At 37.5% G+C, this 18806-nt stretch overlaps 1 protein-coding gene across 2 annotated transcripts in view; it reads left to right on the top strand.

Annotated features, from left to right (window-relative positions):
* SPAG16 (sperm associated antigen 16) overlaps window positions 1-18806 on the top strand; it is a 1249495-nt gene that overhangs the window by 52729 nt on the left and 1177960 nt on the right. For both annotated transcript variants that reach the window (XM_036756892.1, XM_036756890.1), the window contains exon 6: window positions 571-678. In XM_036756892.1, coding sequence (XP_036612787.1) covers window positions 571-678 — 108 coding nt within the window. The remainder of the gene's footprint in view (window positions 1-570; window positions 679-18806) is intronic.

Raw genomic sequence — 18806 nt, 5'->3', positions numbered from 1 at the left:
ACATTTTACATAAGACAAGCAAAAATTCATTAATCAAGTATGTTTGTAAATGACGCAGAGTTGAGATTTAAAGAAAATGTTTTTCTTTTTTTTGGTAAGGATTGTATTCATGGCATCCATTGATAAGAAAATTCTCCTTGAGAGTCTCTTAGTCTTAGTCAAGTGAGAGAACGTATTTACTGCTTTGTAATATTTAAAGTGCTGTATACATATGATTAATATGTTTTTTACATTACGGAAGAGGCTTCATAGCAATATTTACATACCAGATTTCTGTTCTTTCCTCAATGAATACATTAAATATAATCTGGGAGAGCTATTTTTAGGATTCATGGGTTCATGAGCACTTATTTCTGCTCCTTTCAAAATTATTAATTGTGCTGATGATAATGGACCATCACTGAGACTTATATAGGAAAGCATTTTGCATAGAAGTTTGAATAGCATGCAGTTTTGGATTTAAAACTACTGACAGTGATTAAATTACTTGTTATTTTGTTAGTATTCTTTTCTCAGGAATGTGCCATAAATAATTGAACAGTAGTTTTTTTGTCATACTTTTGTCTGCAGAAAAGCTAGAGAAGACTTATTGAAAGCTCAGAAAGAACGTGATTTCCATCGAATGCATCACAAACGGATAGTCCAGGAAAAGAACAGTCTTATTAGTGATCTCAAAGGGTAAGTCACTGTTATTTAAGACATATTTCGTTGTTTTTAAAATTCAGTTGTTGTTAAGGTAATATAAATTGTGTACATTTTAATGACTTTTGACTATAGCTTAAGCTTCAAGACAGAAACTGATTAGTTTAGTTGTCAGAATACTGTAATTGTTCTATAAACCTCATGAGAAGAAAAATGACATTATAGGCAAGTGTTTTTTTTAATTGTGTGAACATTGCAGAAAAACCCTGAGTTCTAAAGAGTCAACACTAATACATAAACTTTTTTTAAGACATAAAGATGGTACTATTTATTGGTTCAAAGTTTATTTTTTTTACCACTTTGATGTATAAAGTTTTATTTTTTCTTCCTTTTAATGAGAAATATTTTAACCTATATTAGAAATTCATTTTTCTGAATTGGCTGAGAACTATTTTTATTTTTAATAATCTAATAAGATTGGCTAATATTTATATAATATATACATATAATATAATGCTTTAAGGTTTGAAAAGTGCTTTATATACATTACCTCATCTGATCCCTTTACCAAACCTGTGAAGTAGGTGATATAATTGTCCCTATTTTAAATACGAGGGCCTTGCCCAGGGTCACACAGCTATTAACTATTTGAGGTCAAATTTGAACTCAGGTCTTCCTGATTCCAAGTCTAGTGCTCCATCCACTAAAGCACTTATAAAAATACTCTATATAAGGAAATTGTAGTATTTATAATATCTCATTGAAGTATGCCTTAGGTATGTATGAATCAGCATTTTTGGGGGTGGTGGTAGTATTTTCAGTAGATTTTGCTTTATATGAGACATTATGGGATTTTATAAATTTAGAGTCTTTTTTATCCCTGACTCCTAATAGTTAGAACAATGGCCCTTTTTAGAGTAAGGCATGAGTGATTCTTTTGGAGTTGACTAGCCTTGTTCTTGGTTGACTGAGGAAAATTTCTGTGCTGCCATCATACCAGATACCTATTTGCATAGTAGAATCCTATAAGATTTTAGTATCACTAGAGTGAGCCATAGCAGAATTATGGTAGTTCTGCTCTGTTTTTCTTTTGTACATTTTCCACAAATAGGTTACTGCTTCCAAAGTATAACTTGATTTGCTATCACCTTTCCTCTAACAGTCTGGGTTCACATTGTGGTGATTTATTTTGTTCCCATCCAGATAACTCTAAATTTAGTTTGTGTCTAGGATATTCAGTCCCTCGTCTGGTGGCAAATTAATTAACTGTTAAGTTTAGAGTTTGTCATTCAGTCATTTCATTTATGTCCAACTCTTCGTGTACCCATTTTGGATTTTCTTGGCAGAGATACTGGAGTGGTTTGTCATTTCCTTCTCCAGCTCATTTTACAAATGGGGAAACTGAGACAAATAGGGGTAAGTGACTTGTTCAGTGTCACACAGCTATTAAATCTCTGAAGCCTCATTTTATCTCAGATGTTCCTGATTCCAAGCCCAGTGCTCTATCTACTGTATACCACCTAGCTGCCCATTAAGTTTAGAAGCACAACATGTATTCTGGATAGAAATGATCAGTAAAGTAACATAAAGTAATCAAGAAACACATTCCATTGAGTACATCTCACTTCCCTTCCCCAAACTCATTATTCTTTTAGGGGAAGGATTGGCTAAGTCTCTTTGCTACAGGAGTAGGAATTGGAAACTTAACTGAATGCAGTGTGTGTACCCATTTTACACCGACTTAGAACGGCTGTTGGACACTGCACCTTGCCATAGCCAGGATGTTTCTTTTCTTTGTTCTCTTCTGCTCATTCAGGAACATTCTACCTCTGATCCAAGAGCTAAAACATTGGCTACTGCTACTTCCATGTTCCTGGTTGTCACCATCTGCATTCTCACTGACCCCTATGGCATCCTCCTACTTCTTAATATTCTCTTGCTCTCAACAAATCAGGCCCAGCCCCAAAGACGCAATGGTTCTCTAGTTAAGTGAGTTTTTGCTCTCTTTGAATTAGTGTCTGTTCGTTGGATCCAGGGCCTCATGAGCAGTGTAGGTTTTTCTATTCTCAGCATGTTCTGTACTCTGTCTACACACATTCTATAGCCACTCTGCCCTGAGTCTATGCAAAATGACAGGAAAGGAACACCCCATCTTCCCAACCATTCCCCTGAAAAGGTTGTGTTGATTCATAGCTTATCACATTGTTTCTTAAGTTAAAATTGTGCGTTTGCCAGAAATTATACAGCTTAAGTTTATACTAGCTATAGGTATTTGTTGTTGAGTCATTTTAGTCATGTCTGACCCTCTGTAACTGCATTTGGGGTTTTCTTGGCAAAGTTACTGGAGTGGTTTGCCCTTTCCTTCTCCGGTGCATCTCACAAATGATGAACTGAGGCAAACAGGGTTAAGTGACTTTCCCAGGGTCACACAGTTAGCAAGTGTCAGAAGCCAGATTCAAACTCAGGTTCTGACTCCAGGTCTGGTGCTCTATCCACTGTGCCTCCTGGATGCCAGAAGATATAAGAACATAGAATTATAAGGTAATAGATCTGTAGTTAGAAAGGGCCTCGGAGGCCATCTAACTCTAATTCTCTTGTTTTAGAGATGAGGAAAATGAAGTAGATTGAAGATAGATGACTTGCTCAAGGTCACACAAGTACTAAGTATACTTATTTAACATTATACAACTATCAATTGATGCCTATAGTCTCAAGCAGATTATCTGAGCTACATAAGCCACATGGATGTACATAGTATTCCACCAAGGCCAGTGCTTGGCCAAGAGTGGGGGCAGACATAGGAATCAACCTGTGATTTCAGTGTAGAGGGAATTCTTGGGTGAGGAATTCCCTCTATTAATGCAGGCCAACATATTCTTTTCAGCTTGTAGTCTTAGTTGCTTAGAATACAGAGAATTTAAGTAATTTTCCCAGGGTTACACAACCAGTATTATGTCAGAGACAGAATGTGAACCCTAGGTTTTCTGGCTTTGAGGCCAGCTCTCTATCTCTTTCTCTATTTGGCCCATCTTGCACATAGCAGGTAGGCACTTAATAAATGCTTGTTATGGTTGGTTGGTTGATTGATTGATATTAGAGTTGCATACAGAAGAACAAATATATAAGTTCATGAAGATACATATGGCATAACTTGGCATGTTAGGACTACATACAAAATACACCTTATATATACTCTCTTGGTTGCCATTGCCTGACTACCCCAAGTAACAAACTTGAATAGCATGCCTGCTGTGACATCTGTCATCCTGGTCACTGGCTAGATAGTTCTGGAACTTTTGCAGTGACCTGGTGTCTTCTCTGCATGTTCGGTTTTCATACCTTTTCTGGGTTAGTTGGTATTTTCAGGCCCTCTAGTCTACAGTTTAAGTTCTGGGTATGGGGATGTTAGTCAATCAAAAAACATTTATTTTAAACACTTATTATTTTACCAGATATTGTGTTAGTTCCCAGGCTGAATGGAGTTGTCTCTAGCCCTTAAAAATTTAGACTCCGTACATAATTTATGTTCCCTGGGCCCTCCATAGGTGGCATATCAGACAGGAAAGGGATTCATTCCTCTGACTTTTTCTGGGCAGATGTTTCTTTGAAGTCAGGAAAGTCTTGACAGGCTTACACAAGAGTTCAACGATATGTTTGTATCATCTTCATCAGGATCTTCACCGAAGACCATGGGTCTTGGTCAAATACTTGCTGTTCAGAACAAGGGATGGAGACGCTCTTTGTGGAGCCTGACTCCTCACCTCTCCCTTGTTCCTTTCATCAACTTTGCTGGTGAAGCTAACTAGCTCTTTTATGCTCAGTAGGTGTTTTTAATGTATCATCTTTTTAGTGCCTTTCCCATTGTCTGGAGCTAGACTGGCAGAAAACCTAATTTTTAAACTATGTAGTGTGAGATGGTTCTCCACTGGTGCAATCAATACCTCGTGTTTTTCTGGGACACCAAGATTCCTTCCTTCCTTCTTTCTTTCCTTCCTCCTTCCTTCCTCCCTCCCTTCCTTCCTTCTTTCCTTCCTTCTAGTTGACCTTTGCATTGATCAAAGGTCTAAAATCTTTAAAAGTTGTTTGTGCTTGTTTGTTTTTGTTTTCCTGTGAGGAATTACTACTTCTTCAGTGTTTTCAGTCTGCCTTTATTTCTATAAAGTGTTTTGTAGTTGCATTCATATATATAGTTCCTGTGTGTGTCCTAGTAGATAGAATTCCAAGTATTTTATGTGTACTATATTTATTTCTGTTTCTGTCTCTTTCTGCTGGATTGTGTTGGTAACATACAGTAAATACTGATGATTTGTGTGAATTGATTTTATATCCTGCAACTTTGCTGAATTTATTATTTCAATTAATTTTTGGATGACTCTAGTTTTTTCTAGATACATGGTCATGTCATTTGCAAAAGCAGTAGTTTTGTTTCCTCTTTGCCTGTGCTTATTCCTTCAATTTCTTTTATTGTTTTATTGCTGAATCTATCATTTTCTACTACAATATTTAGTAGTGGTGGTGATAATGAGTATCCTTGCTTTATCCCTGAACTGGAAAGGCCCCCAACCTTCCTCAATTAAATACATTGTTGCAGAGAGATGTTACTTACTACATTAAGGAAAATCATTTATTCCTATGATTTCTAGAGTTTTTAAAAGAAATAATAATTGGATTTTATTAAAAGCCTTTTCAATATCTGTTGATATAATTGTGTGATTTTTGTTATTTCCATTACATGGTCTGCTCTGTTTGTAGTCTTTCTTTTATTGAACCAACCCTACATTCCTGGTATAAATCCAGGATGATAGTGTATAATGAGTGATTATAGTGTATAATATTTTAAATATGTTGCAGCCCATCAGCTAATATTTTATCTTATATTTTGCCATTAATGTTCATTAGGGATATTGATACTATGGCTTTTTTCTCTGCCTTTGTCTCTCTCTGATTTAGGCATCAGAACAATAAAAAGTTTGGAATGGTTCCTTCTTTTCCTGTTTTTGCAAACAGTTTATTAAATGTTGGGCTTAGTTATTCTTTAAATTTTTAAAAATAAAATTCACTTTCAAGTCTATCTACTGTTGAATTTTTTCACTTTGGAATTCATTTAGTTTGTTCAGTTTCTTTTTCTGATATTAGGTTATATTCTACGTCTGTTAATTTTTATATTTTGTATTTTTTAAGTATCCACTGTACGTAAATTACTTTGGTTGGCATATAACTGGGCAAAACAGTTTTTAATACTTTATTCTCTCTTTTATTCTTGTCAGTCCTCTTTTCATTTTGATGTGAACAATTTGGTTTTCTCTCCATTTTAAAATGAGTAGCTAGCTAGCTAGCTTTTTTGTAAATTTTAAAAATTTCTAACTGTATTTACTAACTTAATAGTTTCTGGCTTTCCGTTTTATTAATCTCTTCTTGATTTTCAGAATTTCTGCTTTGGAATTTAGTTGAAGGTTTGCAATTTGTTACTTTTTAGGTTTCATTAATTGCTTACCAAGTTGATTGACTTGCTTTTTCTGTGTTTTGCTGATGAACATGTTTAGTTATGTAAAATTTTCCCTAAGGACTGATTTAGCTGCATCCTTTAGATAGTAGCCGTCAGTCTCATTGTTGTCATTTTCTTTGATTAAATTTAAAATTGTTTTTTTTTCCAAGGGAAAAGACAAAGTTTATTAAGGGTTTGCCATAATGGGTTGTCTTAAGAAATGCCACCCTTTGTGACACCTGAGCTAGATTGAATCTGAGCACCTTCATGGAGGCAAGATGAGACTTATATACTCAAAGATTGTGGGAGGGATCTAGGGTGGTCTTGAGTAGTCTGGGATGACTAGAGGAGGGGTTTAGGGAGCATCTTGAGGAGGAGTCCAAAGAGGAGCTTGATAGCACTGGGATGAGGTCAGACTCCAGGGTGGGAAATAGCTGAAGGCTACCTGGAGATGATAGACAATAAGAGAGCTAGGGTATAGATATTTTGATCAAGATCAGGGGTGGGAAACAGCCAGAAGGCAATCCAGAGGTAACCAAACAATGGAAGGCTAGGCTAGGCTATTTGGGCATGAAAAGCTAGATCAAGTGGGAAGATTCAGGATGGGACTCACAGGGGTTCCTACAGACTGTACTCCAGATTCAAGGGGGTTCCCAGAGACTGTACCCTCATCATTTCCCCCTCAAACAAATAGGACCTAAATTCTTTTGGGGTAAAGGGTGAAGGTCTCAACTTCTGAAATTTCTTCCTGCTGGCAAAAGATATAGAGCTGTCCCTGCCTCACTGGGTCCCGGTCAAGGGGTACATTGTCTGAGCAGTCATCTGAAAGTTCATGGCTTGGAGCCTGGAGGAGATAAACCTGCTGGAGTTTCCAAATTCCCTAGCGCAAAGGGAATTGAAAGAATCTGGCATACACTTCTGGATGGGGCATCTGTCCATGTCCTCCATGCTTTAGAAGCCGTGCCTACGTCCATGGCTGCCATTATAACCACTGGACCGAGAACCACCTGAAAGCATCAGGCTGAGTACAAGACAGCAGGCAGCCGTCTCTGACCTACTGGGACCTGGGAAGTCAGGCCCGAAAAGCACCTCCAAAATGCTTGGAGAGCAAGAAGGGGATTGGGAGGGGGGGAGGGTTAGATTCAGTCTTAGCTGGAGAAGAACTTGAGATTAGCAGTATTCCTGGCCAGGGAACCAAATGAAGAGGTTTGGGGTTGAGGGGTGCTCGACACCCCAAAGTACTGACAGGCCAGATCCTGCTGAAAGAATTCGACTGAAGCCTTCTCAGCCAAGGGAAAAGATGAAGTTTATTAAGGGTTTGCCATAATGGGTTGTCTTAAGAAATCCCACCCTTTGTGACACCTGTTTTCACAAGCAGGCCAGATTCAATCTGAGCTAGATTGAATCTGAGCCTAAAAATGTTTTTAAACTTTCATACCAGTTTTAAGGATTAAGTTGGCATCTAATTATTTTTATTCCCTTCTTCAAAGAGCCTTTATTAAATATAATGTTATTGCATTATGATTAGTAAATGATATGTTTAGTTTTTTATGCATTTGTTTGTGAGGGATTTTGTCTCCACACATGGTCAGTTTTTGTAAAGGTACTATGTATATGTGAGAATAGGTGAACTCTCTTCTGTTTCCATTCAGTATTTATCAGATATCTATCATCTCAAATTATTGTAAAGTTCTAATGTGATGCTTCTTTCTTGTTTATACTTTAATTAGATTTGTCTAGGTCTAAAAGGTGGGTAGGTACATTGAGGTTTTGTCATCTGTATTTTCCTGTACTTTGATTCGCTTATCTTTTAAATATTTAAATGGTATGCTGTTTGGTATGTGGTTATATATGTATGTAATGAAATTATATTTGTGAAGTGCTTTGCAAACCTTAAAGTGCTATAAAGTTGCTAGCTGTCATCATATACAAATACATATGCATATTGATATTATTTTGTTATCTGTAATGCTTGTTAAACATATTGCAGTTTCCCTACTTTTCTCTATTATATCTATTTTTTATTGTGACCTTGTCTGGAATCATGATTGCTGCACTTACGTTTTTGAGTTCATCAGAAGAATGATCCATTCTATTCTAGAATCTTATTTTAAGTCTGTGTATATCTTTATATTTTAAATGTGTCAATTGTAAAATTTTTGAATTCTGCTTTTTTAATAATTCTGCTATCATTTTCTGTTATATGGGTGAGTTCATCATATTCACATGCAAGGTTTTGATAGTTAATTATGTATTTTCCTTCACCTAGTCCCTCTTGTACTTTTTATACACTTTGTCCCCATTCTCTTTACAAAAAAGAGGTGATAAAAAGAGTACTCCCAACTTGTGGTCTATAAACGAGGCAGTCTGTTTCTACTCTATTGCCTTCTTATCACTCCATTTCTCTGCTCCTGGTCATGGGCTTTTATCATTCTTCCTCTGATACTGTGGTTTGTCTTGCTTATGACTGATCCATTACCTATCTTGTTCTCTCTTTTAAATCTCTATCTGGCTATTGGCCATCTCAGACTGGATGCCTCATAGGCATCTTAAACTCAGCATATACACAACTGAACTCATTATCTTTCTCCCTGATTATGCCCCTCCTCTGTTGGGACCACCATCTTCCTGGTCACCCAGGCTCACAGCATTAATTATCCTCTTCTTCTCACTTTATTCCCTGTACTCAATCTGTAGGCAAGTTCTATTAATTTTGCCTTATTACCATGTCTTGCTTTACCCCTTCTTTTCTCCTTGACACTCCCACCACCCTCTGGCAGGTCCTCATCACCTTTTGCCTGGACCACTGCAACAGTCTTCTGATTGGTTTCCCTGCCTCATCTCTCCTCCCTCCTGTCTATCCTTTGTTCACCTGTCAGCATAGGTCTGATCATGTGACTCCCCTCAATTCAATAAACTCCATTAACTCCCTGTCACCTCCATGAACAAATATAAAATTCTTCTTGGCTTATAAAATGTTCTGTAACCTGGGTTCCCTCCTACCTTTCTGATCTTCTTACACCTTGCTTTACTTTCTGCCACCAGTACTCTGTGATTCAGTGCCACTAGCATTCTTGTTCCTCACACAAGACACTCTGTCTCCTCACTCCAGGAATTTTCTTTGACTGTTCCCCATGTCTCAGACTCTCTTCTTCTTATCTCTACCTTCTGAAACCCCTGACTTCTTTAACATACTCACTAACATCTCACCTTTTACAGGAAGTCTTTTCTGGTACTTCTTAATTCTAGTTACTTCCCTCTGTTGATCATTTCAAACTTGTTATGGTATATATCTTCTTTGTACATGTTGTCTCTCTCATTAGACTCTAAGCATCTTGAGATCAGAGATTATTTTTCGCCTCTCTCTGTATCCCCAGTGCTTAGCACAGTGCCTGGCACATAGTAGTAGATAATTAATAAATGCTTTATATGTACTGATTGACTGACCTTGCCCTGCTTCTACTCCCCTCTTTCTGGCCTCTCCTATTCCCCTGTTGAATTTGATCTATATTTACACCGTACTCTGTGTGTGTATGTGTATGTGTGCTTTTAACTATGTGTTCAAGCTTTCTTTGCTTCAGATGAAAGTGCAGGCTATTCCCTAAAACCTCCTTCCATGTTTGTATATTCTTCATCTCCTCATCCCTATTATGTGAGATAATGATTTCCCTCTCCTTCTTCCTCCTGTCCTCCCCAGTATTCCTGTCCTATTCCTCCCATTTCTTTCTTCTAAGACTGACAGAACAGAACAAAACTACTCCAAGACTTTACCTGTCATACTTTACTTTCTCTATGACCCTTTAAGACATTAGGGTTCTCTGGGTAACTTTGTTTCTTCTTGCCTTATTAGCATGTAAACAATTCCTCATCAAATAATCCCTTCAGAATGATCAGATGTATATACATTTGTTTGTATCTATTGACTTCTGCATTTTCATTTCAAAGTGTTTACTCACTTGAGGCCTTTTTTTCTGGAATTCTTGGAAATCATCTACTGTATTTCTTTAATGCTACATTTTTCCCTTTAGGGGTTATACTTGGTTCTGCCAGTTGAAAGCCTTTGCATTCTGTCTTTTGGAATATATTATTCTATGCTCTCTTTTCCCCATTCTTGTGGTAGCTGTCGAGTCTTCTGTGATGCTGACTTTTGCTTCTTGGTGCTCAGGCTGAGAGAACGCTCCGGAACTAGTGCAAGGCAGTTTCTGTAGCCTGGGGTAGCTACAAATGTATGTAGATATATCTCTATGAAGGCTCGATAGGCTATGTTTAGCCCTAATTACCTTCCTGTACCTTGTATAGGATTATAGTCTGGTATCATACAACATTGCAGAAATATAAACTTTTGTCAGTTTGTCAGTATTAGGACATTTTCTGAGAATTTATATGTTTGAATTCCTAAGGAGAATACCCATTTCTTATGGTCTGTATCATTTATCATAGACATTTATCCTATAACCTTTTTCTGTGAAGGACATCAGCAGTGTTTTAGATATCCGGCTTCCGCCTGATGAGTAATATTCTTGACCCTTCATTCTCCCTTGACCCCGATGTGGAATTAATTGTTGTGTCTTCTTCTTTCTCCACAACTTTTCCCTTCTCCATTTCTCTCTCCTTTAATTTAGATTGCCACCACATTAGTTTAGACCTCTGTCAACTCATTATTGCAGTAGCAACTTAATTGTTCTTCCTGGTGGCAGTCTCTCCTTTCCAGTTCATGTGCCACACAGATGCCGAGTTATTATTACTAAATGCCTGACCACATTGCTCTTTTACCTCATTAAATATCTCCAGCAGCCCCTCGGAATGCGAACTCCTTTAACTCGTCATTTAAAGCTTGGCATCTTTTGCTTCAGTTTATCTTCCCAGGTTGATTTCAGATCACTTCCCTTTGGGCGCTCTTTGATCCACTTAAGCTAATCAGTTTGCTGTTCTCAGTACAGGACATTTGTATATTTCACCTCATGTCTTTGTGTAAGGGTATCTCCTAAGCCTAGAATATGATCTCCCTCTCCACCTATGCCTTTCATTTTCAATTCATTATTTGTTTTAACACTATTTTCTTTTTAAATTTTGAATTCCACATTCTCTCTCTCCCTCCTACCCTTCCCTCACCCACTGAGAAGCTAGCAACATGATGTCAATTATACATATGACATCATGGAAAACATACTTCCATATTAGCCATGTAGCAAAGAAATAGCAAAAAAGAAAAACAAGAAAATTGTACTTCATTTTTCACTGAGTTTATCAGTGGTCTCTCTGGAATTGTCTTGTATCATTGAATTGCTCAGAGTAAATAAGTATTTCATTCACCTATGCCTTTTAAAATTCCTAGTTCCTATCAAGGCTTAGCTCATGGGCCACCTGCTAGATAAGGTTTTTCCTGATTCACAAGTTCTTAGTGTTTCTCCTACAATTACATTATATTTATTTATATAAATGTATATGTATTTGTGTGGTATAATGTAAATCTCTTGTGGGCAAAGATGTTTTGATTTTTAAATTTTTAATCTCCAGTGGATACGTAATAATTGGTTATTAAGTACTTTAAATTTAATCAGACTGGATTGGATTGAATCTCATTTTATGTTCACAACTACCTGTGATATAGTTACTATGAGGTTTTTTTGTCCTTATTTTATAGATGAGGAAGGGATACTCAGAGATAGTGTGATTTTCCTATGGTCACATAGCTAGTGAGTGTCAGAGGCAGGATTAACATGCAGGTCCATCTTGATTCTAAATCTAAATCTCTAAATTTTATCGTATTACTCTTCTGTCTTCCCTCTCTCATTAAACTGTAATCTACTTGTGTTTAGAAATATATTTATATAATAATTATTATATTTATAACCTAGTGCCTAGAACAAAGTAAGCATTCAATATTTAATTTATTGAAATACATTGCTTTTTTCTTAAAAAAAAAAAACAATGACTTCACCATAAAACATGCTAAAGAAAAAATCAGATGGACAGTCAACCCATAATGTATGTACATTTTAGTATCCTTATATGCTAATTGATATATAATTTCATGAATATAATTTACTTTTTACCAAGTGAAACATTATATCCCATTTATGCCTATCTTCTTCAACTCTTATCCATGCTTTCCCAAATATTCTTTACAGGAAGTCATTTCTGAGTTCTTTTGACAGTGCTAGGAAGCTCATCAAGTATATATGCTGTCTATTGGTTATCCTTGGCTCTTCTTTTTAAGCAAATATTTCTTTGGTGATATCTTCTGCACTACTTTTTCATAATACCTTGTTGAAAATTTGCTGCAGTCTGTACACACCCCTCATACCTCTCTCTTGCTCTTTGTTTGATCTTTAAGTTCACATTTTCAGATATTATAGTATTTTATCACCCTTGGCCCTATACTATTACCAGAAAAATACTAGTATTAAAAGATAAGTCTGTTTTCAGGGAGTAGATTGAGATCACTAAAAGAAGTTCACATTTTCCAGAAAGCGACTGCCTGCTTTTCTACTCCTGTTCAATACTGGGCCCAAAATTTTACATTTTTATTACCTTTATGTTAAATTCTGTATGTAGATTACAAATATTAGTTATTCTTTATATACTTTTGCGTGTGATAGTTTAGAATCTTGAGTAATCGTTGATCTTATTCAGGAGGCTTTACAGTGTTCTGGTTGGTCATTTAGTTTTATTAGGTACATTCTATGTGACAGGTACACTCAGTGCTGAGAGCACAGAGATGAAAAAACAAGCTATAGACAAACTAAGTTGGAGATAATGAACAGAGGGAAGACACTAGTATTAAGAGTGAATCTAGAGAAATGGGAGGGGGGCAGAGCCAAGATGGCAGCTGGAAAGAAGCCATCACTTAAGGTCTCCCCCAAATCCTTCCAAACACCTGCAAAAATGGCTCTGAACAAATTCTAGAGCTGTTGAACACATGAAATAGCAGAGAGAAGCAGGTCGCCAGCCCAGGAGAGCCTGGATGGTTGCTGGGAAAGGTCTATCACACCGTGCTGGGTGGAGAGGAGAGCTCAGCCCAGTGTGGGCCATGCCAGGACCAACCAGACTGGGAGTCGGCTGGAGCAGACCTTAAGGCCATGAATCACTGAGCTGTAGCAGTTACTAGAGTTCTCAACCCAGCAACGCCAAAGATCATGGAGCAGGTTAGTGGAAAAACTGCTGGATGGGAGTGACAATGGTCTGGCACCATCCCTGGGGGCAGTGGAGGTGGCAGGGTGGTGGTGGCAGCAGCAGCAGGAAGCTCCTGAAGCTGCTTCCAGAGCTCCAGCATCAGCTGCTTCCTGAGTCCCTGGCCCACATGGTGGGAGAAATCAAGTGGCATATCAGAGCGGGAGTGCAGGGAGCACTTTGCTGGCACTGAGACAGGGTTCACTTGCTTTGCCCTGCTTGGATCTGAGTCGCAGTCCTAGTTGGTGCTTCTTGGGGGAGTAGGAGTGCTGCTGTGGCAGAGGTTGCAGTGACAGTAGAGTAGAAGTAGCTCTGCAAACTACAGCACAGCCCCTAAAGCTTGGGACAAAGTACTGTATAGTCTATAAGCAGTCATACCCTGACAAAAAGCTCAAAGGTCAAGTAGTTGGCTGGAAACATGACCAGGCAGCATAAAAGGACTCAGACTACAAAATCTTTTTTTGGTGACAAAGGCGATCAAAACATATAGCCAGAAGAAGTCAACAGAGCCATAGAGCCTACATCAAAAGACTCCAAGGAAAATATGAATTGGTCTCAGGGCATGGAAGAGCTCAAAAAGGATTTGGAAAGGCAAGTAAGAGAAGTAGAGGAAAAATTGGGAAGAGAAATGAGATTGATTCAAGAAATCATGAAAAACAAGTCAACGACTTACTAAAGGAGACCCAAAAAATACTGAAGAAAATAACACCTTAAAAAATAGACTAAACCAAATGGAAAAAGAGCTCCAAAAAACCAGTGAAGAGAAGAATGCCTTGAAAGGCAGAATTAGCCAAATGGAAAAGAAGGTCCAAAGGACCACTGAAGAAAATACTACCTTAAAAATTAGATTGGAGCAAGTAGAAGCCAGTGACTTTATGAGAAACCAAGAAATTATAAAACAGAAACAAAGGAATAAAAAAATGGAAGACAATGTAAAATATCCCATTGGAAAAACCACTGCCCTGGAGAATAGATCCAGGAGAGATAATTTAAAAATTATTGGACTACCTGAAAACCATGATCAAAAAAAGAGCTTACATATCTTTCAAGAAATTATCAAGGAAAACCACCCTAATATTCTAGAACCAGAAAGTAAAATAGAAATTGAAAGAATCCACCAATCGCCTCTTGAAAAAGATCACAAAGAGAAAACTCCTAGGAATATTGTTGCCAAATTCCAGAGTTCCCAGGTCAAGGAGAAAGTACTGCAAGCAGCCAGAAAGAAACAATTTGAGTATTGTGGAAACACAATCAGGATAACATGGGATCTACCAACTTCTACATTAAGGGACCAAAGGGCTTGGAATATGATATTCCAGAGGTCAATGGAGCTAGAATTAAAACCAAGAGTCACCTACCCAGCAAAAGTGAGTATAATGCTCCAAGGCAAAATATGGATTTTCAATAAAATAGAGGACTTTCAAGCTTTCTCAGTGAAAAGATCAGAGCTGAATAGAAAATTTGATTTTCAAATACAAGAATGAAGAGAAGCATGAAAAGGTAAACAAGAAAGAGAAATCAAAAGGGACTTACTAAAGTTGAGCTGTTTTGTTTACATTCCTACAAGGAAAGATGATGTTTGTAATTCATGAGACCTTTCTCAGTATTAGGGTAGTTGAAGGGAATACACACACACACACACACACACACACACATGCAGACAGGGCATAGGGTGAATTGATTATGAAGGGCTGATATCTAAAAAATAAAATAAAGTTAAGGGGTGAGGGAGGAATATATTGAAAGAGGGAGAAAGGGAGAGATAGAATGGAGTAAATTATCTCGCATAAAAATGGCAAGAAAAAGCAGTTCTGTTGGAAGGGAAGAGGGGGCAGGTGAGGGGGAATGAGTGAATCTTGCTGTCATCAGATTCGATTTGAGGAGGGAATAATATACACACTCAATTGGGTATCTTACCCCACAGGAAAGTACGGGGAAGGGGATTAGAGACAGGCGATGATAGAAGGGAGGGCAGATAGGGAGAGGAGGTAATCAAAAGCAAACATTTTGAAAAGGGACAGGGTCAAGGGAGAAAACTGAATACAGGGGGACAGGATAGGATGGAGGGAAATATAGATAGTCTTTCACAACATGATTATTTTGGAAGTGTTGATACATGTGTGACCTATTTTGAATTGCTTGCCTTCTTAAGGAGGGTGGGTAGAGATAGAAGAGGGGAGAGAATTTGGAATTCAAACTTCTAAAAGCGGATGCTCAAAAAAAAGTTGTTTTTGCATGCAACAGGGAAATAAGATATACAGGCAATGGGGTATAGATATCTATCTTGCCCTACAAGAAAGTAAGGGCAAAGGGGATTGGGGGGAGTGGGTTGACAAAAGGGAGGACTCATTGGGGAACGGGGCAATCAGAATATATGCCACCTTGTAGTGGGGGGGAAGGTGGAAATGGGGAGAAAATTTGTAACTCAATATCTTGTGGAAATCAATTTTGAAAACTAAAAATATTAAATAAAAAAAGGAAAAAAAGAGTGAATCTGGAAAAGCTTCTTACAGAAAGTGGTAATTTAGACCTGAATTAAGCCAGGGAAGTCAGAAAGTGTAGATGAGGAAAGAAAGCATCCCAGGCATAGGAGACAGCCAGGGAAAATGTTCAGAGTTGGAATATTCATAATCTTGTGAAGGTAGAAGAAGGGAGGCCAATGTCACTGGATTGCAGAGTATATGGGAGGCAGTAATATGTAGAAAATATAGGAAGGTGCCAGGCTTTGGGGACTTTGAAGGCCAAAGGATTTTATTTTTGATCCTGAAGACATTATTGTTACCAACATGTTTACTTACAAGTAGAGTCATCTGCATTTGTTACTAACTATAGGAAGATCTTCTTTTCCCTATGGCACTGATCTCTTCACTTTATACTTGATTTAGTGTAGGAGAAGACTCCCCAATGAGCTCAGATCCATCACTAATGCAGTTTCCCATGTAAAAAATGTCTGGGGAGCCTGCTTTAAGGGGAGTTGTATTGATATGCTTCTGGGACAGTTATGATGATGTGGAATAGTGCTTTAGAGAAGGACTTAGGTGCATGGGCTCATTGTCTAGTCCTCTGCTATACTGGCTGAGATGTTTGTCCCATATTTGTTTTTCTCAGGGTCATTTCCCTGTCCTTTATAAGCCTATTCAGAATTATGATATTAGAGTCCAAACATGGCATCCTTACTATTTCTGATGATAAAAAATTGTTATAAAATCGTTGCTGATTGTTTCATTCTTGTCCTTCTAGTTTCATCAAGCTCTTTGAATGATTTCTTAGTTGAATCTCTTGCCAAACACTTAAAATTTTTTCATCTATTGCTTCTCTGTTTTATGAGGCAATGTTTTCCATAACTTGTCACCTTTCTCCAAAGATTTTATATAAAAGTTTATATTATAAACCAGTGTTGCCTTTGGCTGCTGTAGCTTTTTATTTGCCAAGTAAGTTAAATGTTTGTTGACTAAGTGGTTTTTAGACTCTGTGGGGCTCATTATAACAACGAGTTTCCTTTGGCTAAATATCAATAGGAAATTGTTACAATAGGTGGTGTCAGTGACATCAATGACATACTTAAGTAGGTGAAGTTAGTGTTGCTTTAATTGTGTATTCTTTTACTCACGTTAATTCTTTGTGTTCATTTGGATATTTGCTTTTAACAATTTGATTTTCTGAATATACTTAGCCAGCTAATTCAGGTATGACTCCCAGAGCAGTAAATCATTCTTTCTTATCTGTTACAATAAATATAATCAATTTCATTTGCTATGGTTGCAATTTGGTGTTTGCCATTTCCAGTGCCAACTGATTCATTTCTTGAAGGAAGTATTCATTATGTGTAGACATCGCAGCTCCTGTATAACCTATAATCCTTGGCCCTTCTCAGTCTTTACTGTTGAATTATATTTTATGTTTTGTTTTTGCTACCCTCATGTATGTATCTTTTATTTACATAGTTGTTTGCAGGTTGTCTCCCTGAATAAAGTCTGAGCTCCTTGAGGGTAAGGACCATGTTCTTGATTTTCATCATCTCCTCAACAGTTAGCACTGTGTCTGGCACCAAGTATTCCCTTTGCATTGGAATAATCAAATATCAAAATATATTGGTCTAATTTTCAATCAACCAATCAATCAAGAAACATTTATTACATATTTAAAACTAAGGGATGAGAGAAGAATATAATGAGAGAGGGAGAAAGGGAGAGAGATAGAATGGGGTAAATTATCTCACATAAAAGTTGCAAGAAAAAGCAGTTCTGTTGGAAGAGGGGGAAGGTGAGGGGGAAAGAGTGAATCTTGCTCTCATCAGATTTGACTTGAGGAGGGAATAACATACACACTCAACTGGGTATCTTAACCCACATGAAAGTAGGGGGAAGGGGATAAGAAAGGGGAGATGATAGAAGGGAGGGCAGATGGGGGGAGAAGTAATCAGAATCAAACACTTTTGAAAAGGAACAGGTCAAGGGAGAAAATTGAATAAAGGGGGACAGGATAGGATGGAGGGAAATATAATTAGTCTTTCACAACATGACTATTTATGGGAGTGTTTTGCATAATGATACATGCATGGCTTATGTTGAATTGTTTGCCTTCTTAGGGAGGGTGGGTGGGGGGGGGGAAGAGGGGAGAGAATTTGGAACTCAAGGTTTTAAAAGCAGATGCTCAAAAAAAGTTGTTTTTGCATGCAACTGGGAAATATGATATACAGGAATTGGGGCATAGAAATCTATCTTGCCCTACAAGTTCATTTTACAGATCAGGTAACTGAGGCAGACAGGATTATTTGACTTGCCGATGATCACAAAGATAGTGGCTAAGGCCAGATTTGAACTCAGGTCTTCCTGACTTCAGATCTGTCCATTAGCTACCACACTGCCTAGCTGCTGGATTTAGTGGATAGCATGCTGGATTTGGAATCAGGAAGTTGGGTTTAGAGTTTGCTTCTGGAGCTTACTAGATACTGATGATAGATAGAGCATGTAACTTCTCTGAACCTCAGTTTCCTTATATGTAAAATAGCATTTGTAATGCCTGTTATTAGTAATACCTACTCACAGGGTTGTAGAGGTCAATTAAAATTATGTAAATGGTTTTACAAACTATAAAGCCTTCTCAATTTTTTTTTAAATGTTGACAGAGGTATGGTCCCAAACCAACCTGTTGGCATAGTAATAAGGGGTTTTTGTATGGTTTTGTTCTTTTGGAAGAGAAACTTACTTCAGGTACTAAGATTTTGCCTCTACCTGCCTGATAGTCCAGTAGTTTGAGCACTAGGGAAACCTGCTGACCTCCCTGTTAAGAGGATACTTTGAAGTGCCACAACCCAAGTCTTGTGTCCTTCCTCAGCTGGTGTGTGTAGAGGTTTTGGTTTCTTAGTCAGGATATAGGATGTTCAACATGGCAGACCTTTATATTGTGATTATCTGTAAAATGTTTCCTTTTATTGAAGTGAATAATTATAAGTTGACTTCATGTTATTTAAATGATACAAGCTTATCAACTTTGAAATTCTTTT

Source organism: Trichosurus vulpecula, chromosome 4, assembly GCF_011100635.1.
Source record: "Trichosurus vulpecula isolate mTriVul1 chromosome 4, mTriVul1.pri, whole genome shotgun sequence".
Classification (NCBI taxonomy): Eukaryota; Metazoa; Chordata; class Mammalia; order Diprotodontia; family Phalangeridae; genus Trichosurus; species Trichosurus vulpecula.
Note: the sequence above shows the minus strand (reverse complement) of the source record. Positions and strands in the feature narration are given on the sequence as shown.